The sequence below is a fragment of the Dendropsophus ebraccatus genome, chromosome 9, assembly GCF_027789765.1.
Source record: "Dendropsophus ebraccatus isolate aDenEbr1 chromosome 9, aDenEbr1.pat, whole genome shotgun sequence".
Classification (NCBI taxonomy): Eukaryota; Metazoa; Chordata; class Amphibia; order Anura; family Hylidae; genus Dendropsophus; species Dendropsophus ebraccatus.
In genome coordinates this window covers 94,142,225-94,156,714 of record NC_091462.1, presented here as the reverse complement: position 1 = coordinate 94,156,714, position 14,490 = coordinate 94,142,225, and the positions used below count along the sequence as shown (strand labels likewise).

The window sequence follows — 14,490 nt, the reverse complement described above, 5'->3', positions numbered from 1 at the left end:
TCCTGGAAAACATGGACTCGTGTTTGGACAGACCCGAGCATGCTTGAGTTGCGCTCATTTCTTTTAGTTAACACCAACTGTGAGGATAGGTGATAACATGTAATCCTGGGATAAACCCTTTATTATTTTTTATCACCTTAAATAAAATCTTTGTACAAAACATTACAAAAAAGAGGTCACACAGTCTTATTATGATCGTCTTGATCTGGTGGACGTTGCTACGCTGTTTCCTCGCCTCTCCCCTCTCCTCGTATGTTTCTGGGATGTAGAAGGTGTTTGGGAATCTGTTTGGGAATCAGTCTGTGACAATCCTGTAAAGTAGATAATAAATACTTAGTATCTCTAAACCTTTATAATGTTAATTCACCATACTAGACAGCTCTACTGCCAAGACTATGAAATAAAACTGAACTACTAAATAAATTAAGTAAACCATAAAAAAGTAAATTAACAGGGGACAAATAATTAAATATATTTTCATGTAGTTAAAGGAAAACCTTGTAAAATTGTGAACATTTATATTTATTATTGTATGACAGGTCATTTAAATCTCTCGTATTTATTGAAACATCTCCACATTTTTGCTGTTTGATAAGTTTTAGGCTTCAAAAGTACTAGTATTTAGCGGCCTCTGCAGGGGAAATGTGGTATTGCATGCTGTCTGCTATTGGCTCATCCACTTTTGTGACATCCATGTCTTAGTACGGTCTACAGAGAGGGACTGTGATAATCAAACATCCTAGAATCACTGCAATTTTTTCTGTCATTGAGGTCCTCACATACCCCCCAAGAGATGAGTGATATAAACAGTACAGTATCTATCATGTTATTATATGTCAAATTATGATCTTACTGGGTATTTCGTGTGACCAAGCGTCAGCACAGTGAGGACAACGTGGTTCATCTTGTCCCCTGAAATACTTCTCCACGCAGGTCAAATGAATCTTTATGCCGCAGTTATCACAGATCTGACCCTAAAAAGATAAGGAACACAACCAATCATTAAAGTGAGGCTGAATGTGACAATACCGTAAAAATCTGTCAGTGCCAGAGAGAGCCAGCTAATGGATGTGCGGCATAGCTCTTCACATTCTTCAGGATAATATACAGTCTGTATAATGTGTTAGGGATTGAAGAGGCTGGTAGCGCTCAGAGCCACTGTCTCTATCAACTGATAGACAATGGTGTCGGGAGTCAGATTTGATATTGATATGAATTTCCATACGACTCTAATGTTATAAAGCTCCTAAAAAAGTAGTGATCCCCAACCTCTAAATGTTGCACAGCTACAATTCTTATCATGCTTGCCTGATGAGAGTTGTAGTTTTGCAATGGCTGCAGAGCCACAAGTTGGGAACATTTTACTGCATATTAGTACTGAGTGATAACATTTCTCTGACTAGTGTTCTGTCCAACAGGAAATTCTCTCTTTGAAAGAATATATCTGTTTTTGACTATAACACTATCTTGCACTGCAGAGACTTGAGCTGTTCCAGATAATTCCACATCCGGGATAACAAATTTTAAAAGCTTTAACAATTAATAATTCTTCAAAACCATCATGTCGTTATAGTCCCCTTAATAAAAGGTGTTTGGAACTAATTTATTCCATTCTTCTCTACCAAGGGGATACCTGAATGGCGATGTTATGGCAGATATTGCAAGTTTTGACCATGTCCTGGTATGTGCTCTGTATATAGTGTTCCATTTCCATTATGCAGCGAGTATGAAGACTGTACTCTCCATCTCTCTATAAAGCAAAAAAAAAAATAAAAGTAGCAATATATTTTATTTTGCACAGGTACAATGAACCCAAGAGGCCCAGGTTTATTTAATATAAAAGCTAGTCTAAACTGCCCACAGCAACCAATCACAACTCTGAGCTGTGACTGGTTGTTGTGGGATGATATTAAAGAGAACCAATCACCTCCCTGAGGGAGAGCGAGTTGGTCCCAGCACTTTACAGCTGCCGGGCACAGGGTGGCAGTTTTAAAATCTTGATCTTTAATCGTCCATCCCAGATCCCGGTAACTAGACATGAGGATGGAGCCACAGCGGCATGGAGCCATGCTGCCTCTGCCCTCTTCCCAGCAACTCACGCTTGATTGACAGCATTAGCACTGGGCTTTGCATTAAGTTCCCTGTGCTTAGGCTGTCAATGAAGTGTGAATGGCTGAGAAGAGGGTCGAGGCAGCTGCAGCTCTGCCCCTATGCCTAGTTACCAGGTGCCAGGACAGACTATTAAAGATCGAGAATTTGAAATTGCTGTCCTGCCGGAGACTGACAGGCACAGCGTCGGAGACCTCTGCCTGGCAGCTGTAAGGTATCGGGACAACTGTTTCCCTTTAACCAGCTTGCACCAACTAGATAAAGATTAACAGCCAAATAGGACACCCCTTGTTCTATGTACAAATTCACTTTAAGGTCAAACAAGTGGATAAAAGAATGGCTATCATTTACATCATAGTAAGATGTTTTAAAAGGTAGAATATAAAGTGCTGCTTTCTAGTTTGAGCCGAGCAAAACCAAAGGGCACAAGTGCTACATATATAACCGCACACCACTCCGATTGTGTTTCCAAGGACACCTGAACAAAGGCTATGACAACTAAGGAGGCACAGCATTTCTCTGAACACGTCTGCCCATTTGTTTCAGAGCTTGTTATCTCTGTGTAATAAAGCAAGTATCTAAAAGTGTGAGACTTACCTCAATCAGCCACTTTTCTTGTACAAAACTCTGCAGCAGTTGCTCGACCTCTTTTTTCTTTATTTTCTTGGTTTGTAGTTGGTCGGTGAGGTTTAAAATATTTGTTGAAGATGCAAACCCATTGTCCGAGTCTATTATCAGATCCAACTGCTCAGGAAGGAGTGTGAATAGCAATGTAAGAAATCACAGAATTCTAAAGGACACCGCAAACAAATTATTTACAACTAGTGTTAAGCAAACTTGCTGAACTGTTTTCCTGGCAGCATCCAACCTCTCCAGCCACCGGGAGCTGAGGCCTAACAATCTGGCACGTTCGCGCAACACTATTTACAACACTTTAATAGTGTGGTGTGGCAAAAAAGTCAACCATTACCACAGTTTGGTTAGTTATAAACTGTTTTCCTAAGCTTTGATCAGCCAGGATCTGGGTGTTCAGACGTGCTCCGATTTCTAGACAGAGAACTGCTCAACTGACAGTCAGATGGAGGCTAAGGGCCCTATTACACGGAGCGATAATCGGCCAAATCAGGCCAATTTTACCAATTATCGTTCTTTCTGTGTAATAGAAAGAACAACTGGCCAATGAAACAATCATCGGCTGATTATTTTTTTAGGTCCAGACCTAAAATCATCAGGCATCAGTGTGTAATAGTGATGTGCGGCCAACAGCTGATGATTGTAGTATAAAACACCACGTTCCCGGGTGTCCTCAGGCCTTCCCTAGCAGCTTTGCCTTCTGTTTCAGTCTCTGCACTGACTGGCCTCTCAGGCAATCATCAGCCGAGACAGGACCACAGAAGGCCGAGCTGCAGAGACCAAGGAAAGCCTGAGGACACCCGGGAATGTGGTAAAGTAAACACTTTATTATTTTACACTAAAGGCAAGGGCTGCATGGTCATCGCTAACGATGTCCGTGCACCCCTTGCTGCCCAATAGTCCGCCCGTGTAATTGCTCAGTAAATGAGCAATCTAGCAGATCAGCAGTCGTTAACACCATATGATAGGGCTGTGTAATGGGACCCTAAGTCCTTCTTCTATTCTTCACACAATTTGTATGCGAAGCACAGGAATGAGATTTAAAAGTAGCGCTTGCCTTCCAGCTGCCTGCCAAACAAGCAGAGATAGGGATGGGAGTATTAATGAGGTGTTGGACTCAGCCGGAAACATTTCAGGAGCTTAGGAAAGCCTCTGACACTTTGCACACTTTGAGAATAAAATCATTTTTCTATGTTCTGGAATCACTGACAGATATATCAAAGGTACCATGTTTCTCCTTAGGCTGTATTCCCAAGTACGTGGAAAGCCTGTAACGAAGTCTCCCCCGGCTGGAAAGCATCTGTGATAAGATGCTAGGAGCGGGGGAACTGTACTCATATGCGCCGCGCTGTAATGAATCAGCGGTGCACGGTGCTGTCATTACAGAACGTCGCATATGAGTACAATTTACCCGCTCCCAGCATCTTATCACAGATGCTGTCTGGGTGGGGGAGACTCCGTTACAGGCTTTCCACGTCCGTGTTCCGTAAGGAACACGGACCGTGGGAATACAGCCTAACCCTCACAACATCTTAGTGTCAGCAGTTTGGAACCTGAATTACAGCCTTTGAGTAAGAAAAATTCAGATTAGCGTCTAAGAATGTAAATACGTATCTTACCGTCTTCCTAAATAATTCCAGTTCATGCTCTGCGAAATCCATGGCCATTTTAGTAACTTCGTTTTCTGCAATATTAACCTAATGAAGAAACACAAGGGTAAGCACATTGAATCAGAAGCAAACCATTTCAAAGCCAGCACTATATCTAAAAACTTTGTCTATTGCATGTATCTGAAGGGAACCTGTCACGTCCCCTGGGCCTCAGACAACAGAACATGTCAGGTGAGAACAGCATTCCACAGCAGTTCTCCTCGGCTCTATGTGGCACCGCATGCAGCTGAAGAAACCTGTGATGGCCGTGACTAGTATCCAGTCACAGAAAAGAACGCAGTGGCTCCAGTCACCCTCACTACATCTTTTTGACGCCAGACGGGCTTGACTGACAGCCAAATGCAGGGAGAAGCCTTAATACCCCCAGTCCCTACTGCTCCCCGTTTTCTCTGATGTGTCAGTTACCAACGGTGACCAAATGCTTTGACCAATGACTGGCTGGGTGGGTCAGCCTGAAGATGATGATGCCTGGCATTAAGGATATGATCTGCACACTAAAAGGTTGCCAGACAATCGTTCAGGCATCAGTTACTGTATCTCTCCCGCCTTGCCCCCATCCTTCTCATACCCGGAAACGTTCAGCACGGCTAAGCGTTCCTCCATGGGGAGGGGTAAGCTGTAACCAGAGAGCTCTGACTGAGGCTTATCTCTCCCAGAACAAAGAGGTGGGAAAGGATTTTGAGACAGGTGCTTTTTAATGGGGTTGTCTGGCCATGGCATCTTTTTTTCGGAAATACCTGAGGAGGGGGTGGTTGAAAAAAATAACACACACCTCTCTGGCACCTTCATTGCCACCCGTATTTCTCTGCACCGGGCCCCTGTGTGGGGATGCTTCCAGGTTCTGAGACATGATGTAAAAGGCCTGCTGAGCCATTCAGTAGCAGAGGTGGGATACTGTTACAGCAGCTGATTGGCTGAGCAGGACTGCAACATCATGTCTGAAACCTGGAGGCAGCCACACTCTCCAGGGCCCTGGGCATTCTAAGGGCCCTATTCCACAGTAACGATAATCGGACCCATTTGGCCTGATTCGGCCGATTATCGTTCGGTGAAATAGAGAGAACGATCAGCCGATGATCGTGTCATCGGCTGATCGTTCATTTAGGGCCAGACCTAAAATCATTGTTCCCCCACCGCGCATCGCTACGGTTGAATAGCGGTGCGCGGTGGGCGACCGACGATTTGACAAGCAGCGTCAGCAGCATACATTACCTGTCCAGGCTTCTTCTCCGCGCTGTCTTCATCCCCGGGTCCCGCACGCTCTATCTTCAGACCGGCCATTCTGAAGATAGAGTGCGCGGGACCCGGGGATGAAGACAGCGTGGAGAAGAAGCCTGGACAGGTAATGTATGATGCTGCAAGGGCTGCAAGGACATCAGTAACGATGTCCCTGCAGCCCTCGCTCAACGATCATCGGGCCGTGGAATAGGCCCAGTAAACGAGCGGCAATCTAGCAGATCGCCGCTCGTTTACATTGTTGATCAGGCCCTCCTCGGCCTGTGGAATAGGAGCCTAAAAAAGGGCTCCAGGCCAGACAACCCCTTTGGACACATTTTAGCACACTGTAAAAAAAAATAAGTGAACAAAACCAACATACCAGAGAGTAATATTGTCTCCCATCATTTTCATCTGTTCCATTTCTAATCTGCATAAACAGAGGCTGCAAATGTTTGTTGATGATTCCCACAAAGTCATCCAGCTTGTCGTGCATGTACTGAACTGAAACAAGAAAATAGGTGTCATTACTGTCATTTGCAGTAACTTCTGATGTGTCACCAGGCATGTAAAAAGTTACTGATCGCAGTGGGTCTCACGACTGCAATCTTAGATACAGCCCAGGGGGAGGTATGATGATCAATGAAATCTGGCCTCACTTCCTTAGGGTACGTGCATACTGCGGAATGGTGACGGATAACCTGCAGATGATGGGAGCAGTAGTTCAGTGTATATAGTCCAGATCGGCGGGAGTGCGGCGGATCGGCGGGCTTACTGTGACATCCTAATGTACTGATTGAATTCATTTATGGAATTCCATATATGTATTCATTCAATAAAGCATACTGTGCACTACATTACATTACTTTACATAGAAATCCTTAGAAACAATAAAGTCCCATAGACTTCTACATATAGAGCGCCCCCTGCTGGACACTCCATAGGAATTACACCTTTCGTCATGACGTCACTGTATCTGAAAGAATTCTAACTCTTCCTGATCTACTAAATTAAGGGAAATAGCCCTATATGTGCATTTCCCATAATTAATGTACATTAGAAATTTGTATAACTTTCCATAAGTAATAACATATCAAAAATGTATTTTGGCCGGACTTCTCCTTTAACTCCCACTAACGTTATCTGGAGTCATACAAATTGCTGGGGCTATTTTCAGCTTTCCAGCCACTATAAACTGTGCAGATCGGGAAGCAGAGGTGGGGACAGCCCTTTTAAAAGAGATGCCTGGTTTTAAAGCGAATGTACCATCAGGTACATTCGCTTTAACACGACCCATGCGGCCCGGTTCTCATGTACAGCGCCGTTCTATCCACAGGTACCGAGCTGGGGCTGAGGCACTGAAGGCAGGCCGGCCCAATCCTAGTGAGAGAAAATCCCCTCCCCTCTATGACGCGGCCCTGTTAGAATCAATGGAGCCGCATCATAGAGGGGTGGGGGATTCCTCCAACTGGGGGTGGGCCGGCCCGCCTCCAGTGCTTCAGCCCCGGCCTGGTACCCGTGGATAGAAGGGCGCCATACACGGGATCCGGGCCGCGGTTCAAAAAATGGACCGCGGCACCGGCTTGCCAGCGCCGATCTATCTGTGGGTCATATTAAAGCGAATGTACCTGATAGAACATTTGCTTTAACAAACAAAATTGCTCAGAGCCGGCAGTAAAAGACAAGTACTCCCCCATCACTGATCCCCTGTCCAGTGCCAGTCCCGCTGTTTACTCTGTCCTGACGTACAGGAATTGTCCTCTCACCTGAACACAGTCCACACAAATGACCTATCAAATACAGAGATTGGACACAGAACAGGAAACTAAACTGCAGGACTGGAACTGTGCAGGGGATCAGGGACAGGTAAGTACTATATATGTGTTATATGTTTTACTGCCACACATGAGCACAAGTAATTTTTTTTTCCCAAAGCCAGCTTTAAATTGCATCTAAGCAATAGCAGCATAGTAATGCACTGACCTTTGTGTACATCACAGCAATGTTTATGTAGTTTCCTTACAGCAGAACCCTCCATTATCCCATGAGACATTAGGACCTGCAGAAATCGCTGGTGGCTCTCAGTCATCGCCATTCTTCACTGTGGAACAAATAGCAAAAGACAATTACTACAATGTACAGTAATAACCAAGATGACCAATACACTGATCATAACACACCAGGATTGGGTTGTAAATATTTATTTACATTATCCTAAGAATCTGGAAATGCTCATAGGCGTAACTGTATCCAATGAGAGATCGTGCATTTGCTAAGCGACTCATTCCATAGAATTTCAGGAGTCTGAGCGCCCAGACCCCAACCAATCAATACTCAAACTAAAATTTCTGTGACCTGTCAAAACTTTTTTTTAAAAAAACCTTTACGTTTATTGGAATTTATTGGTACTGCCACTTTAAAAGTTTGTCTATACATCTAATGCAGGAATAGGGAATGTTTGGCCCTCCAGCTGTTACAAAACTACAACTCCCATCATGCCTGGACACCTAAAGCTATAGCTATGTCTGCACAGGCATGATGGGAGTTGTAGTTCTGCAACAGCTGGAGGGCTGCAGGTTCCCCTTTGCTGTATTAGATGCTACAGGTAAGTCTGTGTCTGCAGACCCTTCAGCACTATCCTGGCTTTATATAGCCACATATATCCATATACAGATCAGCTGCCACTTATAACGCTGTTCACAAACCCCAGTCACCCACCCGGCACCTCTTTCACCCAGTAACGCAGCAGACAGTAAGCACAGTTCACACTACCGGCTACTTGGCGGGAATGCAGTCCTCGAGGAGCGATAAGAGGGCGTCACTAACCCAAAGCCTGCCGCAGTGCGCAGGCGTAGCAATGGTTGCTCTAATGCGCACGCGTTGCAATGATCGCCCTAACGCGCATGCGTACATATTCGCTCGTCGTAAAGAACGCCGAATGGAATATGCAGATCGACCATTAGAGGGCGACATACCACCAGAAATGATTGTTGTAATAGAGAATGCAGAAAAACATAGATAAGCTGCCTCTGCCCAAGGTGGTGATCCGCTGTTGGTCAATTATTTTGTTTTGCTTATTGTTTTTTTTTTTTTTTATATATCAGCATAAAAGTGATGGTGTGTAATACAAGCAGAGGCTCATGGTTGGTTTGTTGGGGCATGATATATATATATATATATATATATATATATATATATATATATATATATATATATATATATATGGTGTTCCCCAATGTGCAGCTCTACTGCTCTTACAAAACTACAACACCCATCATGCACTGACAGCCAGCAGCAATGCTTACCAATATAAAACTCTTCGACTGTTCTAGAACTACAACCCCCATCATGCACTGACAGCCAGCAGCAATGCTTACCAATATAAAACTCTTTGACTGTTCTAGAACTACAACCCCCATCATGCACTGACAGCCAGCAGCAATGCTTACCAATATAAAACTCTTCGACTGTTGTAGAACTACAACACCCATCATGCACTGACAGCCAGCAGCAATGCTCACCAATCTGCAACTCTTAAACTTTTGCAAAACTACAAGGCTTATCATGCTTTGACAACAAACCAATGTCCCGCAATCTGCAACTCTCAACTCCCTGCCCGGGCATGGTGGGAGTGGTAGTTTTACAAAACCTGCAGAGCCACAGGGGACGCTGCTGTAGAATACAGGAATACAGACAGTATCCCTATAATAGGGGTTATCCAGAATTAGGAAAACATGGCTGCTTTTCCTCACCGCTCTTATTGCCAATAACTTTTATTGCCAATAACTTTTATTGAAGTGAATTGAGCTGAGTTGTAATGCCACATACAACCTGAAGACAGGGATGGCGCTGTTTCTGAAATAAAGTTTACTTTTGGCTAATTTGGGCTCACCCCTTAAAGACAAATCTACTGTAACACAACCCCCCACAATGATTGTCGCCAAATTCAGAATGATTTTCTTCACAGCATTAAGAAAAAAAGTCCCCACATGAAATTTACATATAAGACACTGGTCCTTTCCTGTGTTAGTATTTTTGCAGCTTGCTTCTGCTTTTCTCTGTTGTTGGACTTTTTCTACTATATGCTGCGTACTGAGGGGTTATTTTCTGCAGCTAATCTCAGAAGCCGGCTATACACAGGGGAGCGCATCCCTGCAGGCCTGTAAGTCCCCTTATGTGACCCGCCGGCTACACCAACAGCAGTGGGATCAATGAGAGGTCAAAGCAGATTGGAAGGGGATGAGGAAACCCATTATGGTCCTTTTACACGGAACGATTTATCGTTCGAATTTGCACAATAACGATCGAATTCGAACAAAAATCGTACGTGTAAACGCAGCGAACAATCAAACGATGAGAGAGAAATCGTTCATTTTGATCTTTCAACGTGTTCTCAAATCATCGTTGATCGTTCGCAAAAAATTTGTTCAGTGTAAACAGTCTTTCAACGATTTCCCCTATGTATGAGATAGGCTTAAGCGATCGCAAAACGATTTTTCCATACGATGTATCGTTCCGTCTAAACGCTGATCGTTATAAAAAAAAACATTGTTCATTCAAAATCGTTAATCGTGCGATCGGGCGAATTATCGCTCCGTGTAAAAGGACCATAAGGCCCAAATTGTTTTCACATGTTCCACTATACTATTACAATCTACTATTTTCAATAGGCATATACAGGGTATTTCATACGGCACAGATTTTGTATGATGGTTTTCAATCCACAAACTTGACAAGTTACCTCTATGATGCAGAATTTGTCACTTTAAAAAACTTCAGACATGTCCTCGAGATATTTCCAAAGCTTTAATCAGTCGTAGTTATAGGGGGACATTTATTAAGTCCGGCGTTTTTACACCGGACTTAAAAATGCCCCCGCATCTCAGGCGCTACGGAGATACCTGTTAGCACTTCACTCCACATGGCAGACCTAGAGCCGCTGTAAGGCCACTGGTTGCTATGGCATCCGTCTAATAATAAGATCATGTTGCCACCATTGACCATGGCATCTAAGAGGTTAAACAGCCAGGATTGAAGTTCTCTCTGATCCCAGCCTTTAAAGCAATGTGCCAGCTATATAAACTCCCTGGTTTGCTTTGTTATGCACAGGGCTTTAACATGGCATCTACAGACTTCTATGGAGTGTACCCAGGGCAGTATTACCAGCTGCTGCTGCCCCCGGCACTACACCTGCAGACGCCCCATCTTCACTCACCAATTAGCATCAGGATTTTCATGTTACTGAACATCATATTGATATCTGATCAATCTTAGGCTATGTTCACATTACGTGAACATCCGGCCGTTCCGTGACCCCGGCCGGGTCAAGGAACGGCCCGTCTTACCCCGGATCATCCCGACCGGTACTTAAGTACCGGCCGGGTGATCTTTCCGGCCGCAGAGCTCTGATGCGGGCGCATGAGCGTGCGCCCGCATCAGAGCTTGCCATAGCACACAGTGAAGCAAGCGGCCGGAGCCGCTCGCTTCACTGTGTGAACTGACAGGGCTTTCTGCGGACGGAATTCAGTGAATTGTCAGTTATTTGCGGCACCGCATAGATCCAGGCTGGAGCGTATACGATGTGTGTACGCTCCGGCCGGGATCCTATTGAAAGTAAGGTTATGTTCCACTCCGCAAAACTACGGCCGTAGTTCTGTGGCGAGAACTGCGGCCGTAGTTTTACGTAGTGTGAACATAGCCTTAGGCCGCGTTCCCACATTTACTGTACGTCACCACATGTAGCCAATAATCCTGGTAACAGCACATGACTACTGAGGAACAAATGGGAGCATGGTTTCAGCCACATGCATTTCTCTACATATTTCTCTATGTAGAAACATTGTCTGAATCACGTTTTTTGTGGTTTTTAACGGCTTAAAACATAAACAAATTTCCACATTGAATCAATGATTAGAGCAGTCTGCATATTGTCTGAGGGAATTCTCACCACAGGATTGGTAGATTGGTAGGTAATAGCTCCAGGCGTCACATTTACCACCGCCATACCAGACCTGACCAATACCACCATACTGTGACTGGATAACACCGCCATACCAGATCTGACCAATACCACCATACTGTGACTGGATAACACCGCCATACCAGACCTGACCAATACCACCATACTGTGACTGGATAACACTGCCATACCAGACCTGACCAATACCACCATACTGTGACTGGATAACACCGCCATACCAGACCTGACCAATACCACTATACTGTGACTAGACAACACCGCCATACCAGACCTGACCAATACCACTATACTGTGACTGGATATGACCGCCATACCAGACCTGAGCAATACCACCATACTGTGACTGGAAAACAGCGCCACACCAGACTTGAGCAATACCGCCATACTGTGACTGGATAACACTGCCATACCAAACTTGACCAATACTGCCATACTGTGACTGGATAACACTGCCACACCAGACCTCAGCAATGACACCATACTGTGACTGGATAACACCACCATACCAGACCTGACCAATACCACCATACTATGACTGGATAACACTGCCATACCAAACCTGATACCACCATACTGTGACTGGATAATACAGCTACACCAGACCTGACCAATACCAACATACTGTGACTGGATAACACTGCCATACCAGACCTGATTAATACCACCATACTGTGACTGGGTAACACCGCCATAGCAGACCTGACCAATACCATCTGTGGATGTTACTTCTGCAAATCTCCATCCATTCTGGTAGGCATGAACTTAGCCCTATGTCAGTATGCTCCACATATAAACTTACTGTCACTAAATTCCACCCCACAGGGAAAGTTGCTGCTCGATCTTAATGTTACCACAATTTGCATACAACTTCCTGTTCCTGTGAAGCCCACACCTAAGGCTGGTTTCACACTAGTCTAACAAACGCATTTTTGCATCCTTTTTACCAGCCGCAAGTTGGGTCAATTTGGGTCATCAGATCAGCAGTGAGCAAAACTGCATTAGTATTACGCTAGGGTAAAGCTGGTCCAATACAGATAGAACAGATTACTGCCCAGCATCCTTTCTTCTTGCCAGCTATACCCCGGGTTCAGTACCACTTACAAAGCAAGAAATATAAAGGAGTCTTTGCTCCTTTAGGTATTGTAAGGTTGGGATTGAAGGACACAAGACAGGCACCCGCCCCGCCCTGCTGTCCCTGCCTACTTACCTTGATCTGCTCTAGGCGGCAGCGGGTAACTGGTCCACGGTCCCTAACCTTGATAAGTGTGACCCAGAGACAAAGACAGAACAAACCAACACAATATACTCAGAGTCGTCTAGCTGGGTTGGAAACAAACGGTCAAAGCTGTACAAAATCAGAAGGTGGGGAGAATCATCAGGAAGTCAAGCCAAAGTCAGGCAAACCAGAGAATACGTAACCAGGATATAAACACTATTTTTTTTGACACTCAGGAATGAGGCTCTATCGCAGGCAAGGGGGATGATGAGGGGAGTAGTTTAATGGAGGCTGGAGTTTCAGCCCCAGGACATTATTGGGGATTGAGACTTCAGCCCCCCAGCATACAATAGAGCTGACTGGCGATGCCAGCCACCAGTCAGCACATAATTATCACTGTCAGCTATGCGGTGCAGCGAGGGAGGGAAGAGGAGTTACGGCCATGGCAGTAGTACTATGGACGCTGCTGGCACGCCCCTAGCAACTGACTGGGCCAGTTGCCAGGGGCGCTGCCGACGTGTCCCTCAGGATGGCCGTGCACTCCGCTGACATTAGTGTCAGGAGCCGAGGACCCAGCCAAGCAATATACATTTACTGTCATGAGCAGTGATGTAAACCCTGTATGCATCACTGCTCTCTATATGCTTGCCTGGCTTTGTTAGAGGATGTCTTGGAACTGGCAACCCACACAACGCCAATGCGTGGGTTTTCTGGTTTTATATAAATCTAGCCATTGATCATTGCATAATGAACAGTTCTTTAGCGTTCTGATATCATTTTCATTTCAGTTCCCCACTCCTTACTGTCAGTAAATCGGGACATTGTGGTTTATAATGAAAACGCCCAGAGTGCTTTCCCATTCCACAGCATGTTACTCCAGACTAGACAATCCTGTGGTAGGTTTACAAGATATATACGAGACAGATGGAAGGCAATATGACTACAGTATCAGGCTGCACAGGTCATCCATAATTTTTAACGTTTTTTTCTCTTTCCAACTCAGAAAGTGATCACATATAAGAACACAGCGTCCATTTCTAATCTATGGAGGTCTAACAACTGTGACCCTGCATGTGGTATCCCACTGATAAGTGCCCTAGGCACCTGTCACAAGCTTCTCTCTTCAGTTCAGTGGTGATGAAGGTAGCATCCTATAGTTTCACCACTAGGTGTCAGTGTTACGTTTAAGTATTGTTATTTCATGCACAGCGGTAGTTACCAGAGGATTACTGTTAATATTGTACCATGTGGTCTGTGCTGACCTATAAGGGATGCTCTTTCTTCTTCTGCCTATCCCTGATCTCCACACACACACACACACACACACACACACACACACACACACACACACACACAGCCCCTGTGGAAGTACCTAGTTGGCCCCATGTGGACAAGAAGTCAGTTCAGAGCGGTGTGTTGGTGTGAGTCGAGACACACATGTATGAAGCAACTAGAGACACTCAGTTCCTACAGTGTACTTATATTTACGATGCAGTGCTAGGGACTACACAAAGAGGACAAGTCGGAGATCATCTCAGCCCACGCCGAGAACCACTCTACAAAGTGCAGGGCAGTATCCTAGTCTACAGAAGAACTAGCCTGGGTAGGACAAAGCAACCAGAGGGTCTACGTATCCTATCTCGCAGTGCAGGTGACACCAGGGAACC

The 14,490-nt window shown here is 44.9% G+C and overlaps 1 protein-coding gene across 4 annotated transcripts; it reads right to left on the bottom strand.

Moving 5' to 3' along the window:
- Positions 1–93: 93 nt before the first annotated feature.
- On the bottom strand, positions 94–10,543 carry NSMCE1 (NSE1 homolog, SMC5-SMC6 complex component). 4 transcript variants are annotated; one of them, XM_069982031.1, is made up of 8 exons: positions 10,369–10,543; positions 7,611–7,728; positions 6,010–6,131; positions 4,362–4,439; positions 2,707–2,853; positions 1,634–1,750; positions 854–974; positions 94–311 (listed from the first exon to the last, which is right to left on the bottom strand). In XM_069982031.1, exons 2-8 carry the CDS (start codon positions 7,720–7,722, stop codon positions 190–192), a joined length of 819 nt encoding a protein of 272 aa, XP_069838132.1. In that variant the 5' UTR covers positions 7,723–7,728; positions 10,369–10,543; the 3' UTR covers positions 94–189. The 4 variants fall into 4 exon arrangements, with proteins under 4 accessions (XP_069838132.1, XP_069838129.1, XP_069838131.1 ...); XM_069982028.1 differs by lacking the exon at positions 10,369–10,543 and adding an exon at positions 8,400–8,487; XM_069982030.1 differs by lacking the exon at positions 10,369–10,543 and adding an exon at positions 8,346–8,429.
- Positions 10,544–14,490: the final 3,947 nt, after the last annotated feature.

What these genes read in the sequence shown, in the direction of transcription:
- NSMCE1 (XM_069982031.1), bottom strand. Translation starts at nt 7,722, where the DNA reads ATGGCGATGACTGAGAGCCACCAGCGATTTCTGCAGGTCCTAATGTCT. An exon ending in TTGCTGTGATGTACACAAAG is followed by an intron (nt 6,132 to 7,610) that starts GTCAGTGCATTA and finishes TTCTTGTTTCAG; the next exon opens with TTCAGTACATGCACGACAAG. An exon ending in AAGAAAAGTGGCTGATTGAG is followed by an intron (nt 1,751 to 2,706) that starts GTAAGTCTCACA and finishes TTTGCTTTATAG; the next exon opens with AGAGATGGAGAGTACAGTCT.